General features: G+C 37.6%; 1 protein-coding gene and 1 non-coding gene across 2 annotated transcripts in view; one reads left to right on the top strand and one right to left on the bottom strand.

Moving 5' to 3' along the window:
- The first annotated feature begins 1,517 nt into the window (after positions 1-1,517).
- Positions 1,518-1,605, top strand: trnay-gua (transfer RNA tyrosine (anticodon GUA)). The gene is given in 2 exon segments: positions 1,518-1,554; positions 1,570-1,605. It is a non-coding gene; the product is annotated as a tRNA-Tyr (tRNA).
- A 3,933-nt stretch (positions 1,606-5,538) lies between these two features.
- cry1a (cryptochrome circadian regulator 1a) overlaps positions 5,539-22,522 on the bottom strand; it is a 20,061-nt gene continuing 3,077 nt past the window's right edge. Inside the window, exons 2-14 of the mRNA XM_065285056.2 lie at positions 17,740-17,848; positions 14,946-15,088; positions 14,624-14,808; positions 14,449-14,537; positions 14,235-14,375; positions 13,848-14,159; positions 13,620-13,771; positions 13,248-13,450; positions 7,775-7,882; positions 6,932-7,033; positions 6,740-6,817; positions 6,550-6,657; positions 5,539-6,464 (exon numbers count right to left, since the gene is read on the bottom strand). Of these exons, the coding sequence (XP_065141128.1) occupies positions 6,557-6,657; positions 6,740-6,817; positions 6,932-7,033; positions 7,775-7,882; positions 13,248-13,450; positions 13,620-13,771; positions 13,848-14,159; positions 14,235-14,375; positions 14,449-14,537; positions 14,624-14,808; positions 14,946-15,088; positions 17,740-17,848 (1,723 nt within the window). The 3' untranslated portion in view covers positions 5,539-6,464; positions 6,550-6,556. The remainder of the gene's footprint in view (positions 6,465-6,549; positions 6,658-6,739; positions 6,818-6,931; positions 7,034-7,774; positions 7,883-13,247; positions 13,451-13,619; positions 13,772-13,847; positions 14,160-14,234; positions 14,376-14,448; positions 14,538-14,623; positions 14,809-14,945; positions 15,089-17,739; positions 17,849-22,522) is intronic.

Here is a 22,522-nt window from a genome sequence, read left to right as displayed (position 1 = left end):
TTTTGTTCTGCCAAGAGCTCTATACCAAGACCCTGACCTCTAACCTCTGACTCTACCACCCTAAAACCTTTGTGGTGTGAAGAGTGCCTATTTCAGACCCCAAACAGATGCACAGGCCCATTTGTCCATTGGCAAGGATCTTGTTTCACACCATGTATGAGTAGGGCTAACCAAGCTACTGATCTTATTGTCTAGCAACAGTTGTTTAATTCTATGCTCGGAGTCTGGGAATTTTGAAAGCTTTCCATGGAAATTATATGGGAATTGTGGCACGCGGATGAAGATGAGTCAAATTTCAAGGAAGCTTAAGTTGGTATGCGATGCAGCTTGTAAAAATAATCCATAATTTCCAAATAATTTCCTTAAATTCCCAAATTGGAATTTTCTCCAAAATTCCAGAGAATGAGAATTTGCATTAAGGGATAATAAGGTCTATATGCTATTCTAGATTTTTATTAATCTCTTAAGACAATGTGAAAGGTAACAAGATAGTAGATAACAGACAAAGGCAACCAAGTGTTCAGTGGCGTCTACCCAAATCCTATTTGTGTACCAAGAATTCTCATTAACATTTTACCAGGCTCTTATGTTGGAAATCTATAGTCACCGCCATCCTTTGGGAAACAATACTTTGAGTCATGCCCTTTCTCTTTTATGTTTATACATACTGTACATATAATACTCCAACCATTTCCTATTGGATTTATGACTATGGTCTCATCTGACACAGATGAAAACCAGCATCACTAAAGCTAAGTAAGTGGCATAACATACTTCATTTGCTATTTAAAAGCAGATGCGCTTTACGATTGTCTCTTTAAGGAATCTGATGTGTGTTGGTGGGATGCCATTTCTTTTAGGAATGTAAGGGAATTGGATGGATAGGATAGGATGAATGATATATCATGAATGCCTTACAGGATCATTATTTTCTTTTTAAGAATGATAAATACATTTGTTTGATTCTAGATGGTCCCGCTGTACCCGGCTTATACCAGTGTGCTAGCATGTAATTTGTGAGTGACAGGTGGTGGTCTTATTTAAAAACAGATTCCTGATTGGGTAGACAAGGCAAGAGACAGCTGCATCTATCAATAGGAGCAGAGCGTTTGTGATGATTGACAGGAGCCACAAATAACCACTCCCATTTACAGTACTTCTACACTACAGTACGTCAAACTGAATAAAAAAACAAAGAAATCCTTAAATTTTGACCTTTACATTTTTAATCTATATTAATTGTATATGACAGTTAGCGGTCTGATATGTAGCAATATATTTTAATAATATAATAGTTGAATTTTAACTTGGTTAGTAACAATGAAATTTTTGTAATCTCTTTATCTGTGCGTGTTGAAATCCACACGAAGTTCCTTGTGCTTTTCTAAGTACAAAACAACTCAAATATTGGAATAATTTTTGTATCTTATATAGTCCTGTTATTAAGTGTTTTATAAAAAGTCAGATATCAAACTGGAAAGGTCATAGATGCGTTTACTAGCGCCATATGACGTAGCCCTTCGATAGCTCAGTTGGTAGAGCGGAGGACTGTAGAGGTTGAACACTGTCATCCTTAGGTCGCTGGTTCGAATCCGGCTCGAAGGACAATTCTTTTCTCAAATGTAGGTTGGCAACGAGAACCTTAAACGTTTTTGTTACAAAATACATACATTAAAAACTGTTTAAATCATTATTTCATAACATAATATTTACTGTTATGTGTCCAACTCTACAGTTTTTTTTAAACCAATTACATTTTGTAATGTTATCGTTTCAGAGTGGACGTAGCAGCTGATTTTAATATAATTTGGTGCCAAACTGAAGCTAATATTTGTATTACACACTTGTATACTATGCTGACTCTCTCAGTTGTTTTGTAAATGTTATTTTCAATAAAAATAAAAACTTTAAGTATTGTTCAACTTCATCCAGCGCCGCCAGAATTGAAAGGCGGATGACGTCAAAGTACCGCGAGAGCGATTCGAAATGACCCTTCTCCGTATGATTCCTCGAATCGCTCTCGCGGCACCTTGGGGTCATCCGCACGTCGGTTCTTGCAGCGCCACATGAAGTCGAACAAACCTATAAATCTTTAGCAATAGAGTGCCGAAGTAATGGCGTCACTTTGTAGGCTAAAACGCGGAAGTGAGTTAGCATTTTAGCACTACGGGTTCCCTCGCCCTGAAGTCAATGGGTTTTTTGAATGGGTTTTTGCTAAATCGCCTGAAATAAGGTCTGTGGTTAACAAAACCTCTAAATATTTTCACGTTTTGTTCTATGACATAAAATACACCAGTTATAATCTGCTTGTGATTTTTTTAAACTTTATTGTGCCTTAAAAAACGGTGGTTGCTAACAAGTTGCTAATAGGGACTACATCCTTGGCGGGGAGTTTAGACGTCATCATGACAGGAAATCTGTCACTAGCCTTTCAGCCTCACGTTCTCAGAAGTTTACCTTTCAGTTAATACATAACGTTATATATTTAGTCTTTTCAAATTGTAGTTTTTCCAAATATTGTTGTACTGTGGAGAGACTGTAGTTTGACATGTTTTGTTTTGTCCAGAGATGCAACCACAAGTCGTCGATGAAAGATGCTCGTTTACCGTCCGATGTTCCCCAGCGGAGACTGTTAGTGCCGTAAGGTAAGCACAACGATGATTTCCATGTGAACACCGTATTTACTGCCTTAATGTGACCACGACCAAACTTTAATGGTGCATATTGCCCAACACGCGAATGATATGATACTTTGACGGTCAGATGGAATTAAAAAGGCTAAGCAAGAATAAACGTTTTTCATTACAAAATCAACAGCTAAAATAACTTACCTGTGTCTTTCTCTTAAATTATCTTAAAGCTTGTTTACTTTGCTGTTTAATAGATTAGATCCGCTGCAGTTTTATTAAAGGCTAACGTTACTTCGAGAAATGTGTTTAATTAAAATATTCAAAATAATACCTGGTTTATTGACTTTTATTCAACTTTGCTTTACCCACTAATAATAATGATTGTAGTTATTTGTAAACAGCACTAGTTAGGCATTAGATAACAATGATATTAATCTTTGTTATTTTAATAGTAACGTGTGATTTTTGTAATTTTAATTTGTAAAGGTGTAACTTCCATAAAACTAACACTGCTTATTTTGAATTTATCCTTAGACGAGCTGACCGGATGCCCAGTGTCCATTCTCGCATCTGCAGCTGTCATTTTCCTGCAGGGGATAAAATGTCCCCGTTTTGTTTATATCCACAAATGATGTTCCCACTGGACAAATTTTGGAAGATCATTCATACTCCCTGAGACAGGATAGGGCTGATGTGCCTAAAAATGTTCCACCACCCATTTATAAAGAGGAGGAAATGGCTACAATTTATGGCTGACAAAGATGATGAACCATCTCCGGCTGATCAAACCCTCACTATCAATTCTGAGGAACAACCAAATAAAAGCACAACTAAAGAAGAGCTGCAGTCTGGACGAAGGAGAAGAATCCAGCTTGAGATTGAGTTAGAACATTCCATAACAGAGATTCAGCTTCTCAAAGACTAACTCCAAAGGCAAACGAGTAACTGTCATGACAGGTATTCAGCTTTTCAGATGAGTGAAAGTGTGATTCGAATGGAGACAGGATTGCCAGATAGGGATACTTTCAGTGCTGTGTGTGAATATGTTGCTCATTTTGAGGATTCCATTACATACTTTGCTGGATGGATGAGACCCAAAGAAATCATCCTTGAGGACCTTGATTAAAATTCGCCACAACTATACACACTTGCACTTGCATTTTCCATGTGGGCGTTCACATTGTGTTGCAAAAATACCTTCTTTCCCTGTAGAGACTTGTCATGTGAATTATATAGTATATAGTTTGTTTTCAGTTTACTTATTTTATGAAAATAAAGATGTTTACTACAAAACTTGCTGCAGTGTTTCTGTGGATCAGTGATTGGAGCATTTTGTTAACTTTTGTTTAATTCCCAGAGAACACGCTGATATCTATGGCTTGAATGCACTGTAAGTCACTTGTCTAACAAATACCAAAAATTAAATGTTAAACTATTGTATACTATTGTAACTATACACCAGTCAGCTCACAGTAATGTGAGATAAAATTTACTACACAGGCTCTCACATTAGGGCTTGTGGATTACCAGGTAAAAATATATAGAAAATGTGAACAAAATTAGTATATATGGTTTATTTAGGGAACATGTATGGTTTAATTATAATATATTGTATTTAAGCATTGATGCTATTGGACAATTCTCTTTAAATTCAACAAATATAATTATATATATAACCATTATATTAAATGTTTGGAATTTAACTGTGTTCTGTTTGTTCAGAGATTGTATAGTTATCTTATAAATACATAGAACACTTTATTTAACTCCTATATCTCTCCATAGTTTTACTTAATGAGACTTGATAAACCTTGTCCCTCATGCTGGCCCTTACAATACCGGTAAGTAAACCAGCATCTAAGCTGCACTGTTATGTTCAGATTTATAGTGGTTCTCTCCTCGATCTATGGTTTTCTATCGTCTAAGTAAGAAAAAGTACATACGATTGGAAATTGATTCGGCAATAGCTAGGGCTTCTGAGATGTTTTTTCTGGCGAATTAGCAAATGGTATGCAAAAACATACAATCAAACATAATACAGTGAAAGATAATCTTTAAAGTTTATTTGGGCCGCAATGATCATGCATAATAACCTTAATCACAAAGAAAATAATATTAAGGTTTATATAAACTAACGAAATTATAAACTAAGAAATAAATAAAACATTAACAAAAAATCTCAAAGAGGCACGCGTAAACAACATTTCTAACATTTTTGGAAATAACGAATGGGCAATATTTCTCATGAAAAAGTGGATAAGTGTCCATAAACAGCGCAGATCATAATGAGCGAGCGTGTTTTTTAAATAAAGTTTGAGGAAGCTTGATGATGACGTTGATCCGCGACCGGTGCGCTGTAGTCCGTTTATAGCATACCGTTAGCATTTTATATCTGACGGCTTTATTTAGGCTTCAAAATGTATACATTTTAGTTTAACTTATAAAGATTATCTTGATAGACAAAACGTGTAAGGTTCATAACTCTTTGTTGAACACAGATCTTATTTTTTGCGATTTTCCAAAAGTCTATGGGAAAAATGAATGGCTTTTCGATCGAGGGAACCCATGCGCCGCTAACTTCCGGGTTGGCCTACAAAGTGACGTCATGACTTCGGCACTCTATTATGATCTTGTGAAGGCGTTTTAGTCTCTGGGTTGCGGTCTGATGTTTTTAAACACGAAGATCCCGATCTGTCCTGCTATCTGTGAGTTATTAAACAATGTATTCCTAAGAAAATTAGCAGATATTATAACGTTAAAGTTATTCATTAATGCCAAGACGAGTGGCGTCCAGTGGCATCTGTGTGTGACAAAGTATACTAAAAAACCTTCTGGTTGTCAGTTTTAGTAAAGCATATCAACAGTTGACGTGGTGAAGCTTTATTGTAAGTAAACAAGCGAGACAACATCTACATTTACACTTTATTAAACAAGCACAACTTGAGGCTGAGAAACATGATGGTATATTAAAGTTTATATAGTTTGCAATAATGATCTGACAACAGGACAACCACACTGTAAAAATATGCAGCATTTTCAAATCAACATGTATTTTTTATTTTACTTTAACTTAGAAATTAAGTTAAACAATTTCAGCTTGATTTTGAAAATTATACCAACGTTAAAAGCCAAAACTTAAAATAGTAGGTAAAATTGGGTTGCAAAACCAAGTTGTTTTAACTTAACTTGCTGAATATTTTTTTACAGAGATGAGGAAATGGGGTCTGGATAAGGTCCACATAAGAACATGGGTATCACAAACAAAAGACAGAAAGCAAAGTAGACATAAAAAACTTAGTGCAAACAAGCCGTCCAAGGAGAGCCATAGCAAAAAAACTGCATGGACAATCAACAAATGCTTTCAAATGTTCAATTTTTTTGTTTTTATCAAGAGAAGAGAGTACAATTCATCCACAATTATTCTTTATATCAAAAATATATCAATGGGTCTGGGTACATGAAATAGAGAAAGCACATACAATATTAAATATGTACATTTTGTATTCGTCAAATTCTTATATACATACAAAATTTAGTCCCAAACAGTCCTAACATGAACGCAACGTTGACAGAACGTTGCAGCAACGTAGACCACAGAGCCGCAACGTAATTCCAAAGTTGTCTGGATGTTGGTGACTGCTTGGGTGAAGTCCCTGTGATAATGTGCAGTTTTGCTACGTGTCAATGTGCTTATAGAGAGAAACATGCACTCCCTTGAATCCCTCTCTAGATTGGGATTTTGTTTTTTCTGTACAACTGCAAAACGTGAAACTCGAAAAGGTGAGGATGAAAATTCATCCCTCTGCAAAGTTGTGGTGGTCGCTGTATATGGACCTGAAAAAGGAAAAAGTTTAGGTTGCAAAAATTATAACATTATATTATTGTACCCAACTAGTCCAAGGCAGCCATAGTTACAAACCTGTTGTTTATGAGCACTGTCTCTGCAGTTTTGATCCCGTGGCAGAGCCAGACTCTTCACTGTGTCGTTTGCCAGACGTCTGGAACGTACCACTGTGGAGCACTCGCCCTATCAAAGACATTTAAAGATTGTAATGCTTACAGTGAAACATCACTAGACCCGTCTAAGATTTAACATGGAGCTCTTTTACCGTGCTGTACAGCAGGACCAGGTGTTTGCTGCGAGTCTTGTATGTAGCACATCATGCCGTTACTATTTCCTGCAAAACCTGCAATGCATGAATCTTATAGATTAATACTGTATATGTAAGGTTATTTGCATACTTATTTCAATTAAAAAAGGTACTAGTCTATTGCATTAATGACCCATTCCTAGTTAATACCTTGCAGTTGTGTGCTGCTGCTTCTTGGTTGGTTGTCACCTTGTGGGTAAACCATTGTCCTGCCCTGCCATTCGCCTTGAGATGTGGGCGGCATCTGATAGCCTGAGATGAACAGAGAATCAATTATTGCCATCTTCAATAATAAAATATACATAGAGGTCATGCATGAAAAATACAGCACTAATGGCGCTTTTCCATTGCATAGTACCCCACGGTTTGGTTTGGTTTAGTTTGGGTCGGGTCAGCTTACTTTTGGGAGCTTTTCCATTGGGTGCAGTACGTAGTACACAATACTTTTTTTCGTACCACCTCGGTTGGGGTTCCAAGCGACCTGAGCTGATACCAAACGTGACGCGAAAACACTGTAGATCACTGATTGGTCAATCGTCACTAAGCGTCATCGCTATAATGAAAAGATTAGCTTTAGCGGAGTGCGTCAACTACTGACGCCACGGGTGTTTAAACCGAAACTGTCTAGAGAGATAGAGGTAACCTTAGTGATAAACGCGATGTGCATCTATTTTAATTTGGTTGCGGACTGATAAATAAATAAATGGGAATGTACAATGATGCTCTCACTTGTATGATGTCACAGGCAGTAGCCAGCGCAAATATAACGACACGCCTATAATCTCTCCCACTGCGAAGTGATACCAAACTCGATGGAAAAGCTAACCACGCCAAAGTTAGGTGAGCCGACCCGACCCAAACTAAACTAAACCGTGGGGTACTATGCAATGGAAAAGCTCCATAAGAGGATGCATCCTAATCATTGTTCATGCACATCATGCAAAAAATATAAAGTTTAATATCAGACTTGATGAAGCTGGAGTGTGTGCTAACCTGAAGTTGTTGTGACTTCTTTGGTCACATCTCCTGTTTGGAATCCCATAAAGTTTGTCGAATTATCTCCGTTTCCATTAGGGTTAGATGGCACGGTTGCCAGCAGACCTACATGAAGTAAGACCTCAGTCAGAAAACAACGCTTACTCACACCCAAGTCTCTTTCTCTGCTAATTCAGGTATTCACTTGCATACAATTTAAGCAAACACTTTAAAAAATGTATATCTAATTATCCAGAATCCAAAGAGATTTTAGAAGATCTGCTGTCTTTAAACATCGCAGAATTACTAAGCACGTGACTCTGGACAACAAAAGGACAATAATTGTCGGAGATATAACTATTTGAAAATCTGGAATCTGAACATATTGAGAAAATCGCCTTTAAAGGTGCCAAAAAATGCACTGAAATAATCTGTTAAATTCTACATAGAAGGTGTGGCTTTATTAAGTGCAAAAAATTATACAGAGATGGTTTTACATCTCCATTTTCAACCCTAGGATTTGCCCCCACAGCTCCTTATGTAGCTCTGTGTGTTTGTAAACAGATGTTTTAGTCTGTATCCGACAAAGATACAGATTTTGAGGAATAATCAATTGTTTGGAGATTGTTAAAGGACGTTTCTGAGTGCTAAGTCTGTGGGGGTATTTTCAGTATGGACCTGCAAAACATAACTGTACTGTCAAAGTAGAACTTTAGCCTAAATGTTAGCATATAGCATTGTACTTAATTTAATGTTGGGCGTGCATCTCTACTGTAATGTCACAGTTGGTGTTATGTTAAGATTGGTCTATTTTCCAGCATCTTTTGCATGCACGAGCTTGTATGATTCATCTATGCCTGGGTGATTCTCACGAAACCATTGGAACACCACGGCACTAATGATTTTAGCTATAAAATGTGTAATATAGTAATATTAAAAAGCATCAGAATTAACACAATACTGTGTTCTAGCTTGCACAATGTGTGATTTTAACATAAGAATATACAATTTGTCAATTTTATCTAATTTTCTGCTTAAATTCTCATTACCGCAATGCGTCCGGCTATGTTTGAACATGCGTTATGTTGTAATTTAAACAAATTAACACAAAAATATTTAGAAAAAAAATAAATTGATGTTTTGCTAGACTACTTTAGATGACAGAAAAATAATTTACTGAATATTCATGTATAATAATAATGAAGAAAAATTAGGAAATTGATGTGTCCGTGCCTGATGTTCTCATCCTCCGCAACACTTTTTGAGAACAGTTTAAGCACACATACAGAATTTTAATAAAGTTTGATTTTGAGTGACCAAGCACATGGACCAGTTACTTCAAGATGGCTACCAGGTAAGATCATCTCTTTATATCTTGCCAGTTAAATTTGAAATATTCTCTTGTCAGAATGCTTACACAACATTTTGATTATCATTACCGAAACAGGTAGTTTTCTACATTTCGAAAATTGTTTGATTTACAATTTTTTATGAAAATGTTCTTTATTAAAGTCTAATTATATGCACTGAATAAAAAATGAGCAAAGCCTACGTGGCTTCTCTATTTTTAGCAAAACATACTGGGGTACCTCATCCTCCGCAACACCATTCTCATATACCGCAACCATTTAATAGCAGTTGCGGTAAAGAGAACTTCTGTATCGGAAATGAGAATTTAAGCATATTGTTTATTACATTTAAATATCTCTTATGAATTTAATATAAATTTAAAATGTAATAACTGTTGATAGTTTGCTTTATGATGCTTCATTGTAGACAGTCAGCAAGTGAGAAAAAAGCTTTAGCAAAGGCCACGTTGACAAAGTTCAGGGAGAAACTTAACAGCAACCCAGAATGGCTAGAGGAGTACAGAAGGAAGGAGAGAGAGAGGTTAGGTTTGGAGATGTTACTAGCAGGTGTAATTAGCAAAAAACACACTACAGTGTTAGGAAATGTACATGACAAACACACAACACAACGCAACAAGTCTATACTATATGATGATGTGTACATAAATTTTTTTCTCCCATGTTGTGAGACATGCTAATTTAATGTTATGCTTTCTTTCCACTTTCAGGTATCAAAAACAACCTAGCGATGGCACGCCACGCATCTAGGCGCTGCAACATCAGTTGGATAACAAGATCCATAAAGTTGGATCCCATGCGTGCCAGCATCTCAGCTACCTGCGACCGCACAACGCGCACTGTCTGCAGCGTCAGATTGCTGCCTGGGGGCAAGGGACAAAGGGAGACTACCTCCTTTCTGCGCAGTGCGTGAGTCACAGACACCAGAGAGGATGGCCAAAAAGCGCCCGGCGCTGTGACAGAAAGCGGGTTGCTGCGCAATTCATTAGGACTGTGCGTTAACCCTTTCCGCCTCTGCTGTCTTCGCAACATGTGGGTCGTGTTCGAGAGTGGGGGGGGGGGGCGTGTTGTAGACGCTTATGTGAGGACGGGCCCTGGGGCGAGCAACACAAAACCAACTGAGGAGAAAAATGCTCTGTTTTTGAGCGGCTTCGTTCCGGACGGCAGTCCCCCAGGACCCAGTTTCTTGCATCATATACTGGAGGATTTGTGCCAGGGACTCTTGTGATGCACCACCGGTTCTGGTCCATGAGACACAGGGTGGTGAGGTATGAAGTGCCTCATAGCCTTAGAGCTCTTCACCGCTTCCGAGAAATTCTCCGTGATTGTGCCCACCGTGTCACCAAACAGGCCGGATGGAGAAACAGGCGTGACTGTGCATGGCCACCATGAGTGGTCTTCGTGGCCCTTAGCGTGAAATCCGTAACCATTCTCAGATCCCTGAAGGTATTTAGATCCGTGCTGCCCTCATCCAGAGCCTTAAGCACCTGCGCCTAAAAGATCTGTAGGACCGCCATAGTGTGCAATGCAGACAGAGCCTCTCTCGGCGCGGGTATGCTTTTTCGGACAGGTGTGCTGTCATGAGGCTTCACTACCCTCAAAGCTGCGCCACACCATCCAAGGAAGTGGACAAGGGGCAGAGGTGAGCAGCCACAGCGTCCTTGATGGGGGGAATACACAGGTAGCCTAACTAAGAAAAAAAATGGGGGGAGGGGTAGCCCACACTTTGGTGACTTTCCTCCGAGCATCAGCGGGGCGGCCTGAGTGAAGAAAACAAAAGTCAAGCTTGCTTCTCTGGGGTTCTTGTGGGGTGCTCCACTCAATCTCCAAGTCCTGCACGGCTTTAAAGAGAATGCGCACCAGTTCCTTTTAGAAGGATGGCTGTGTGTCTGATGCACCACGTGGAGCCTGGTCCCAGTCTCCATCCAACGCTGTCAGAGACATCTCATCTTCCTCCGCCGGAAACCCAAAGGAAACAGACCTGGCGGCTCCCGGTTCAGGACACAGGCTCTCGGCGACAAACTGAACCGGTTGAGCGAGGGGAGGACTACCACCAGCGGCTCTTTGCCGGCAGTGGGACACTGCAGTAAGAAACCTCCAAGGGCGATGTTGAGCCGGGTCCTGAACACCTTCATCGGGAGATCCTCACAATAAGGGACACCCTGAGCCAACAATTGCCGCCTTTGGGTGGAGCACACAGAGCTCGTGTGAATTGGGTGGGTCGATCAGACCTCCGCACCACAAGCAGATTTGCGACATCCCGGAACACAGAGAGGGCTGCTTACATTTCAACCTGAATTCAATTTTGCTGCCTATGAAGTCTGTCCTAAAGCATTTCTCGGATCTGCCATTATGCAGCCAAAGTCATTGTCTCATAAGGCAGCGAGGGAACAAGTCAGCTGTCTAAACTTTCGGATACAGCCTCTCTCTCTCTCTCTCTCTTTCTCTCTCTCTCTCTCTCTCTCTCTCATCGAAACAGATACAGAATGGTAAAAGGTCAGAAGACCAAATCATATCCAGCAAGGAAATATTTTTCATCTTATTTACACAAATGTTTTGTGATATCTAGCTGACATTAGCTGGCCATTTCTCAATCCAATGGCTGCAGCCTTCAGAGCTCGCATTTGTAGGCAGAATATGTCATCAAGACCATCTTATTTCAGTATGTTAAATGCATAAATGGGGACTTAAATATGACACAAAGGAATATTAATATAAGCCTTCCTGTTCTCATGTTTTTTCTTTAATATTTTTTTCAAAGACTACACAATAAAACAGTTTTGAACTTGAACACATGATGCTGTAAATATTATCAGACTTTCTACTTTAAAATTTGTTTTTAACACAATCTCAGGCTAGTATACGTATTCTCATTACCGAAATAATTAACCTCATTTCCGAAACCTATGTATCATTACCGCAACAGATGCTTATTAAATGTTAATTTAATTAATAGAAGCATAATACTTTGATTTTAAATGCATGTGCAGAATCTCCAAATTATGTTCTTTCAGGTTTGTCATGTCATTTTGAAAATGTGTCAGGTTTCTTCGAAATATATAAAAAAAATAGTTGTAAATTGTGGAAGGTGTTGCGGTATATGAGCTAAATAAAACAAAATAAAAAAACCGTTAAATTTAAAATAAATATTATTTCAGAATTTCAATTTACTGTGCATGACTATTAATAATCAATTTTTAAAAATGTGAAAATATATTAGCTTTTCTAACAGTGTTGATGTTTTCTGACTGTTGCGGTAATGAGATTTTTTAGGACTTATTTTTGAAATTATGTTACAAAAAGTGTTAAATGATAAGTAAAAGTTTTTAAATTAATGTTCCCATATACTTCAGACTTTGTTTCTAATGTCTGGTGGGAAAAAAAGTAAATTTAAGCAATTTTTACATTTTCATGCTTGACATTTTTACAACCAAGTTTTCGTGAGAATCACCCGCCTAGGGATGCACCGATACCAATATTTTTGGAATACGAGTACGAGTACTTGCATTTCAGTACTTGCCGATACCGATACAGAGTACTTAATAAAAAAACATGATTTAAATTTACAGGTAACAGCTTTAGTCATATAATTTAACAAAAAAACAAAGGACTAGTTTTCCAGTTTGTTGTTAACTCTGCCTCTTTGGACAACACAAGGCATTAACCCCTTACACGCCGCTCAAACATAGACATTTCTCAGACCGTGGTATCGATTCCAGGTATCGGGGGACTTTTAACGAGTACTTTAGAAAATGTGGTATCGAGGCCGATACCAGTATCGGTATCGGTGCATCCCTATCTATGCCTAAATAAATACAGTTTTTTGACATTCTACGACACCTTTTAAATTGTCCAAATTAAGTCCTTAGCAACACACATTACTAATGATAAATTATTTTTTTTATATATTTACGGTAGGAAATTTGCTTAATATCTAAATGAAAAAATCTTTACCTAATATTTTAATGATTTTGGGCATAAAAGAAAAAAAACTATAATTTTATTGTTGGCTATTGCTACAAATACACCAGTGCGAGTCGATTTATGACTGGTTTTGTGGTCCAGGGTCACATATAATGTTGAGTTTGTTGGAAAGCCTATGTTATAACCCATACTAAGCTTACCCAGGCCACGGTAGCAGGACAGCTGTTGGTAGATCTGTTTCATGCGCTCTATGTTGAGGCGGCTCGCCTCTGCGTGATGCGCCATGGGTTTGGGATAGTGTACGCCAATTATACATTTAGCTGCTTTCTGGACACTTTCGGGCGCATTCCAGGGGTCGTAAATATACTTGGCTGGAAAACCCCTTAAAACGGGCAAATATCGCCTATAGGATAAAATAAGAGAAATGTAAGATTACATGTTAGAATAACAATAAAAAAAATCCTATTTAGAAATCAGTCAATTCATTTGTTTGTTTCTTTCATCGTTCTGAGGTGTGCAGTGTAAAAATATAGTTTAAAACATCACATTGACGAAAACACGCTGTAGCTCACCGTATGTAGTCTCCATTGGGGTCGGTGCGGCGTCCGAAGCCGACGGGACAGTAGCAGTGGAAAAACTGCTGGAAGAAGGAGCTGCAGGAGAGCCACATCCAGCTTCCAGCATTCACGCTCCAGTCTGCATCCAGCAACAGTTCCTCAAAGACCTGTGAAGATGGATGCATGTGAATACTAGTGTGACGTGACACTATTGGGTTTATAAGTTGTGATGCAGGTAAATACCTTCATGCCTTCCTCCCAGCTGATCCACAGGTCTCCACGAGTGAGAAAACAAGCGACTGCATGCCGGGCCAGGTGGTGAATCCAGCCCTCCTGTCTCAGTTGGGTCATGATGGCATCGATCCAGGGGAAACCTGTCCTACCTTCAGCCCACTTAGCCAAAGCTTCTGGGTTCTTGTCCCACGGGATCTGCACGCAAATAGGGTTGCCTTCCATCTTGTCGAAGCGCGGGTTGTTGGTGGCAGCGGTGTAAAAAAATTCACGCCAGAGTAACTGGCCGTAGAGAGACAGAGGAGGGGAGCTATTCTTTTTGACCTAATGAGAAAATTATATTAATGTGAGAAAAAGCAACAGCGAATTATGTAAGATGTGCTGCAATGACACGCTCACCTTCCTGTAGAGGTCTGTGAGTTTGAAGTAGAAGAGTCGACAGGACAGGCAGCCGAATCTTAAATACGGGCTGAGGCCGGTTGGGCTGGCCAGCAGGGAATTGGCATTCATTCTTGGACGCTCAAAATTGGCCACCCAAGCCTATAAGAGAAAGTCATAGGTTAGATGTTTTGTTACTATTTTGAATAGAGATAAATAGTTGAATTTTATCAACCTTTCTTTCCAAATGTCTCTCTAGGCGAGTGAGGGCCTCGGTTTCTCCACCTGGCCACACGGCTGAGGACAGACCTTCTGTATCGAATCCTGTTTAAAAAAATTTAGTTCAACTTTTTAACTTTAAACCTTTGTTGGGTTTTCATGAAAATTGTTTTGATGGATATAATACAAACCAAGCTCTTCTAAAGAAGGAACCCCAAACTTCTCATCATGGTCATCAGAGACTGGCGTCGTACACTGCCCCATGACCTCCGCTGTGATGGTTTCTGCAGGGGTCTCCACCGCCTCCATCCTGCTGATGAGGGTCTGAAAGCGCTTGTACGTGAGCGGGGACTGACCTCCATTCATCTCTATGATCCTAAGAGAAAACAATGTTACAATCTTACTATAGCTTCGTCAACTGGTAGAGCAGGGCGCTAGCAACGCCATGGTCATGGGTTCAATGGCTAGGTGAATACACAAACGGAAATTGAATAAATGACATGAACTACGTACTTGTCCAGATCGTAGAGCGTGTGAGAGATGTGTACTATCACCTCCACGCCCGCCTCAGTGGCCAGCTTCCTGATGGCTGCATCTCGTTCCTTCCCAAATGGCTCGGAGTCGTACTCATAGGACAGGCGATTAATGTTCCACTCCTGTGTGTGTTACAGTGTTGTGCCGTTAGCGGGCGAAACATTTTTACTCACAGTAGTGAGACAGCATACTGAGTTACGACACAGATTGAAGATTGGATGATATTGTCAATTCTGAAAGCACAATAAATAATTCTGCCTCCAATCCCATCTAGGGATGCTTTATTATAGGAAAAATCATAATTGCTATTATTTTGGTAAAAATCATAATCCCAATTATTTTGGTAAAAATCATAATCCCAATTCTTTTGGTAAAAATCATAATCCCAATTATTTTGGTAAAAATCATAATCCCAATTATTTTGGTAAAAATCATAATCCCAATTATTTTGGTAAAAATCATAATCCCAATTCTTTTGGTAAAAATCATAATCCCAATTATTTTGGTAAAAATCATAATCCCAATTATTTTGGTAAAAATCATAATCCCAATTCTTTTGGTAAAAATCATAATCCCAATTATTTTGGTAAAAATCATAATCCCAATTATTTTGGTAAAAAAAATCATAATCCCGATTATTTTGGTTAAAAAAATCATAATCCCGATTACTGTGGTAAAAATCATAATCCCGATTATTTTGGTAAAAAAAATCATAATCCCGATTATTTTGGTAAAAAAAATCATAATCCCGATTATTTTGGTAAAAAAAATCATAACCCCGATTATTTTGGTTAAAAAAATCATAACCCCGATTATTTTGGTAAAAAAAATCATAATCCCGATTATTTTGGTTAAAAAAATCATAACCCCGATTATTTTGGTAAAAAAAATCATAACCCCGATTATTTTGGTAAAAAAAATCATAACCCCGATTATTTTGGTTAAAAAAATCATAACCCCGATTATTTTGGTTAAAAAAAATCATAACCCCGATTATTTTGGTTAAAAAAAATCATAACCCCGATTATTTTGGTTAAAAAAAATCATAACCCCGATTATTTTGGTAAAAAAAAATCATAACCCCGATTATTTTGGTTAAAAAAATCATAACCCCGATTATTTTGGTAAAAAAAATCATAACCCCGATTATTTTGGTAAAAAAAATCATAACCCCGATTATTTTGGTAAAAAAAAATCATAATCCCGATTATTTTGGTTTAAAAAATCATAATCCCGATTATTTTGGTTAAAAAAATCATAATCCCGATTATTTTGGTTAAAAAAATCATAACCCCGATTATTTTGGTAAAAAAAATCAGAATCCCCATTATTTGGGTAAAAAAATCATAAACCCGATTATTATTTGGGTAAAAATCATAATCCCGATTATTTGGGTAAAATTCATAATCCCGATTATTTTCGTAAAAATCATAATCCCGATTATTTAACCTGATTACTTAATGACTGTTAAAGCGCAGCTCTCTGCACGTGCGAGAGAGGTGCGCCATGATGCAGCTGATTATATTTTAAACAAGAGAAATTGATTGCCTCAGCTCGCTTGAAACGCATAAAACTTAACAAATAAATAAGGATTACTACTTGTGTACTTGACTTTGGACTGATGCGAGAGAGCGTGCACGTGTGATTCTATCACAAAACGAAAGGACAGAAATAAAAAGGGGAACACTAATTGAATTACCTCGATTATTTTGTTTTTGCAATTGAAATGTGCAAAAAAAAAAAATTTAATTGATTAATTGCACAGCCCGAATCCCATCTAATAAATTTCAATAAATTGAAAAATGTATGTTTACTGTAGCAACATAATTTATTTATAGTTCTAAAGTTTTTTTGGCAAGTACACTGGTATTTAAAAGGAAATAGCTTTTTATAATAGATAACATTATCAAAATATCGTATATTGCATTCGAATAATAATTTGCAGAGAAAAAAAAGATTGACGGCATTAAATTTGAATACATAAATGTACAAAAGCAAGTGGCTAAATATTCATTTTACGTGAAAGACAAAATGTTGTGCCGGAATGAATTTCTATATACTCAATTACTTTTACTTTTTTTTCAAATTTTCAAAATAATTCAATTTAATCTGACTCATGACTCATGTAAAATAAAATGTAATACAATGCAATAATAAAAAAAAGTTGTGCTTCCATTACCTTTCAAAGTGCGCAAACTTAAATTGAAAATATGCCCAATGGTAACATGTCAATGTCGCAAAAACTCCCGTATATTGACAATTTTTTATGCTCACATGAGGTGGTAACCAGAAAATAGAATCTCACAAAACTGTAATGTTTTTTCCCCCGCATTTACAAGTCACTTATTTGCGTGAACTCACATCATTCTCTAAAAATTGCATATTATGACAGAAACTCCCAGAAACACCTCATACGTGACCACTCCCAGGATAATTAATGCTTTGATCGCACGCCTGCATCTCCTTCGATTTTAAAAATAATGGTTAGTGCGGTGGCTGTGATATACGTAACCAACATCCGTTGGCAATTTTTTGGATGACTTATCGCTAGAGAAATTTTTTTTGTCTCATACCATTGGTTAATGGAAGCGCTGTAATTTTGCAATAGGTTTTTAATTGACAATTAGAAGATATTGCAAATTTTATGGAAATCTGTAATGGAAACCAGGCTAATGTCAACAAATAGTTTAGTTAGTGGCATCATTATTAATGAGTTATTCCCAAACATGCCTTAATTCAAAATCCACAGTGGTAATTTTAACTTAAGCTGTACCTTAAACAGCCTGGGAAAGACATCGGTGGGCTGGCCGCGGATAACAAATAGGCGAGAGTTAAGTTTGCGAAGGCTGGCGTCCAAGTCTTCCAAGCACTGCAGTAAAAACCTATAAAACACAAGAGACATTACATATATCAATCTGCGCACTTACTAATATCACATGCATAATGTAAGTTTATTAATAACAAGCATTACTGTAGTATGCATCAGACCATTTAACCATAAACTATTTAAATAACAGCTATCCATTGACAGATTAATGGTGGTAATTGTAGATAGTCATTTGCTTGAAGCTTGCTTCAACTTTCTTGTTTTACTCAACTACTACATTAAGTTTAATTGCATTGAAATTGCTCTGCCATTTTAATAGGACATGGATTTTAATATTAGATCATTTTCCTTACAAAGTACAAATATGTTGCTTGCATAAGTCAACGTTTAAAGAGTACAAGAAAAATACGGTGGAAAAACAGAACACTTGAGTCAGCTTGAAACCATTAGCAAGCCTATGACTCTTAATTATAAACACCGGTGCATTCATTGAAAAATAATTGTGCTAATTTAACATTTTTATACAAAATGTCACCCTAATATAGCTTCCATTATCTGGGTTAAAAAGTCTCTAATGCACATCACTGCTTGTACCTCTCGAAAGTCCTAAGACGTCATTCATGAGATGACCCTTAGTACCTCTGAATGCACTACACTGATTCAGACTTATATGATATACATATTAAATGTTGGGTCTGATATTTTGAGTCACATTCATGTTGGGAAAGGATTTAAAAAACTTCAAAAACTTTGTACTTTATGGCAACTTTGTTTCAGGTAGACTGACTTAAAAAAGGCCTTGCATCCTTATTGCAACACTGTCTGAAAAAATGGTCCCAAGCTGTCACTGTCCCAAGCAATTCACCATTTTAAAAGGTCCTAATGTTTAGGTATACCCTGCTTTACATTTATTCATATTCTTCGCTGCTATAACTAAGGGTTACCATTTTTGATGAGCTTTTAAAAAAGCAAGCAGCAGCAGCAGCAGCGAATAGCATCTGGCTGTGATTAAGTGTTGACCCAGTTCTTATTATCTTTAGGATCTCACATAACCTAAAGTGCTGAGTAAGAGGAAAGCTCCATCATCTAGCTAACCTCTCCTTAACCCCTCACAAAGTCAGGTGATATGATGCTCAACATCCCGGCTGAAATCGATCTCAAACGAAATCTCTGTTAAAGCGTGTCATTGCTTGGTTTCAGATTCGTGTGTGTGGGTGGTGCACATGCAGAAAAGACACGAGTTAAACGTGTCTTACTGTGGGTTCACACCAGAAGCGAGTTCAACGATTCAACAAAGTTAACTGACGTGATATGGGCAGTGCGTTGCCGCGAAAACACCTGCTATTCGCCTCAAACGCGTCTTCGGCCAAGTTGAAAATATTCAACTCGAGCAAAAAAATTGCATGACACAAAGTTAAATCCCGCAAGTAATCTAGAGCGAGTAACGCGATGACCCGCATTTGGTGTGTACGTAGCATTATGGTGCATTGACAACAGATGTGGAAGAGGCGGCAAGCGCGAGATTTACATGTTAAGTCAATGATAAGACGTGAAAAGGCTTTCTGCGACTCTGTAAGCGCGAATGGCGCGTTTTGCGTGAATTGAGCATTGCTGCGTGATCCGCACGAGTTGAAAAATCTGAACTTTGGTGAGTGAGGAGGTCGAAAAATCTGTTAAGTTTACTCAATTTTAACTATATAAGCCCCTTCCATGATGTAAATTTACGCGTGAAAGAAGCGAGTAAACTCAAAATGTTCAAGCATCCAACTACGCGCGAAAATCGTGTTTTTACCGCCTCTTCGCCATCTGGTGTGAACGCACAGTTAGGATGTAACTCTTGTGTTGCTTTAATGTCATACGCAAATCGATCTGCCCAACGCGTGTGATTTCAAACACACCTAATAAGGCATAAACTTAAAATTATGATGAACTCCATCCCGCATAAGTTTTACACACATACACATCTTTTAATGACGTAAGCGAACTCTGGTACAGATCATAAAGTGTAGTGTGGAGTGATGACAATTGCACTCAAGTACGGTACGGTCTATTTTTAAGTATTAAGCCTCATTTAGACTACCAGCGACTTCCTCACTGTGTGTCGCCCATCGTGTTTCTAAATCGGTTTGGCATAAACAAATGAGTACCGTCCACTTCAGGAAATGACGAGAAAAGGATGACGTGAACTCCACTGCTTCGCTCCCATTGGTAGTTGCTGTTGAAAATCGCTCATCAATTGCATAAAGTTAAACTTTTCTTAACTTTCTCGCGACGCTGGACACGCCCATACGGTCGCCAGAAGCTTCCATTGAAATGAATTAGAGCGCGTCGCTCTGCTACTGCTAGTCGCTGGCTACCTGAACGGGGCTTAATATGAGTGCGCACTTAGCATTGTCATAGTTTTGGGGTCTCCCAGCGTTTTTTCAGGGCCTGATGGTCAGATTTATTTCTAAAAATATATAATTTCTCTACATGCAGTCAGTGATGATGTGTAAATCCCAGTAAGCCACAACATCCCTTTAGGTTCTGATCATACGGCTGTGAGTCGTAAGGCGGACTTTCAGTCGTCTGACCCAGTGACACACAAACAGAACCCGGGACAGATGCAGAGATATGGCATTGTTATGATGGTCACGAATATAGTGGATTGATGTCAGGTGGGATATTAAACCACTGTTTGGTGCTAGAGAAGTTTATTATTACGTTTTACCTAGCCAATGTAGACGCAAATATAAACAATCAGGCATTGCGGCATCATTTTATATTATTAATGATGGAATTGGTTTGATCTTTCATAGTTCATAAAACTCCACAGCTTCTTCTGATTTCATGGTGAGTTAAATAGGTCACCACGGTTTAACATGCCACTAAGCATTTTTTTAGTATTCATTATGATCACACTCGATAACACACTGACCCACTTCTGTTCCCATCACAATAGAGACAGAATAAGATGGTGGAAACTAGGCACTCTAACATAACACATGGCACCGTCAGATCACCTGTGCCACACAGCAGATAAAAACCAATGCACATGCACACGTTGCAAAAAAAGATGTGATACTATCAGTTAATCATTGAATATGTATTGCATATGGTTTAAGAAGCTTAAAAAAATCATAATTGCTCAAAAGATTTGGATTCTTATGAACATAAACGCCACATCTTTGGTAACAATGGGTGTGAAGCACTAATGCAAGGGTTACGTATTAAAGCAATATGCTTAAGCAATGGTGCTTCCTAAACATAAATCAACACTGACTCGTCGCTAAGGAAATCGGTAACTTTGTTTGTAATATAGCATGTGGTTACTTGTATGGTGTGATACCAAACCATGTAAACAAACATTAAAGTGTCTCAATGCAGTTCTTGTGTTACATTAGGAGTCTTAGAATTGATTTAAGGACCAAAACTAACTGGTATACTACATTACACTTGTAATAAGGCAATATGGACACATTGGGACTTTTTAAGTCAGTCCACCTGGAAACAAAGCTTGAGTATTCATAGGGTATTAAAACCCACTATACTTAAAATATAGCCTAGACTCCTTTATTGTAACTAATAGTTATAATACTATTATACCCTTCAAAAATATAAAACATTAAGTTGCTTAATGTTAAAAAAAAAGAAACATATAAACACACACTAGAAAACAAATTATCTTTGATTACAAAGAAACTAAACAAAATTGGCATTCTTGTATACACCATTCCTGCTTAACGTAAAAATACTGCCATATACTATAGTATTTACTAGGGATGGGCATGATTAATCGACGATCGATAATTGATCATTAAGAATTTAGTCGATGACGTTAATTTGTTATTGATTAATCGAATACTTTTTTAATCTAATGCAGGTTGCGTTGCCTAGCGTAGCATGTGTCTTGAAGCAATTAAATGAATTTCACTGTGTGGCAGCAATTCAACATTTTACCACCTGGGTGCAATATTTGACACCATACTCCGTTATCTGTGACCTTCCGTTTTGATTTCAAAAAAATTATCATGTAGAGGTCATGCTCTTTTGGAACAAAAATGAGGTCTCTGTTTAAGAATGCGGCTCGCAGCTGCAGGTTCTGCTGCTTTAAAGCACCGCATATTCAAGCGCATATATGTTCCGTTTGTCTAACTAAATGTAGTTTAACTGTTTGCCACAAGTTGATCTTGTAATAAAGGTCTCATGGAGGAAAACACGCTGTATTTTTGTATTCAACATTTTTGAATTATTAAAGTTAAATAATTATTTTTTATTATAAAAATATTAATGATTAATCGATAGTCGATCGTTAATTCTCCCGACAATCGACTAAAAAAATTTAATCGAATGCCCATCCCTAGTATTTACTATAGAAAACCAGAGAAATTTGTAGTATACTATAGTAGCAATTATGCTACAGTATAGTGTAATCACTTTAGTATATAATGATAACTTCATAAGTAGTAGTAAATAAATACAGTAGTATACTTAGTAGGGGTGCATAACTACTGCAACTAATCGTTTGCAGACGTTTTTGTTTACATTGTATATGTGTGTGTATAATAATGTGTATATAAAAATACACACATGCATGTATCATTTTAAGAAAAAAAAATATGTGTGTATATATAGGGGTGTAACAATACATCAATAAGGATCGATAAATCGATTAATTGTTTAACGATACGATGCATCGCTGCAGCACATAAAATATCGATATGAGGTACCTTTATTTTGACACTCTAGG

This window comes from Paramisgurnus dabryanus, chromosome 1 (genome assembly GCF_030506205.2).
Source record: "Paramisgurnus dabryanus chromosome 1, PD_genome_1.1, whole genome shotgun sequence".
In the NCBI taxonomy this organism is placed as follows: domain Eukaryota; kingdom Metazoa; phylum Chordata; class Actinopteri; order Cypriniformes; family Cobitidae; genus Paramisgurnus; species Paramisgurnus dabryanus.
This window is presented reverse-complemented; position numbering and strand designations above follow the sequence as displayed.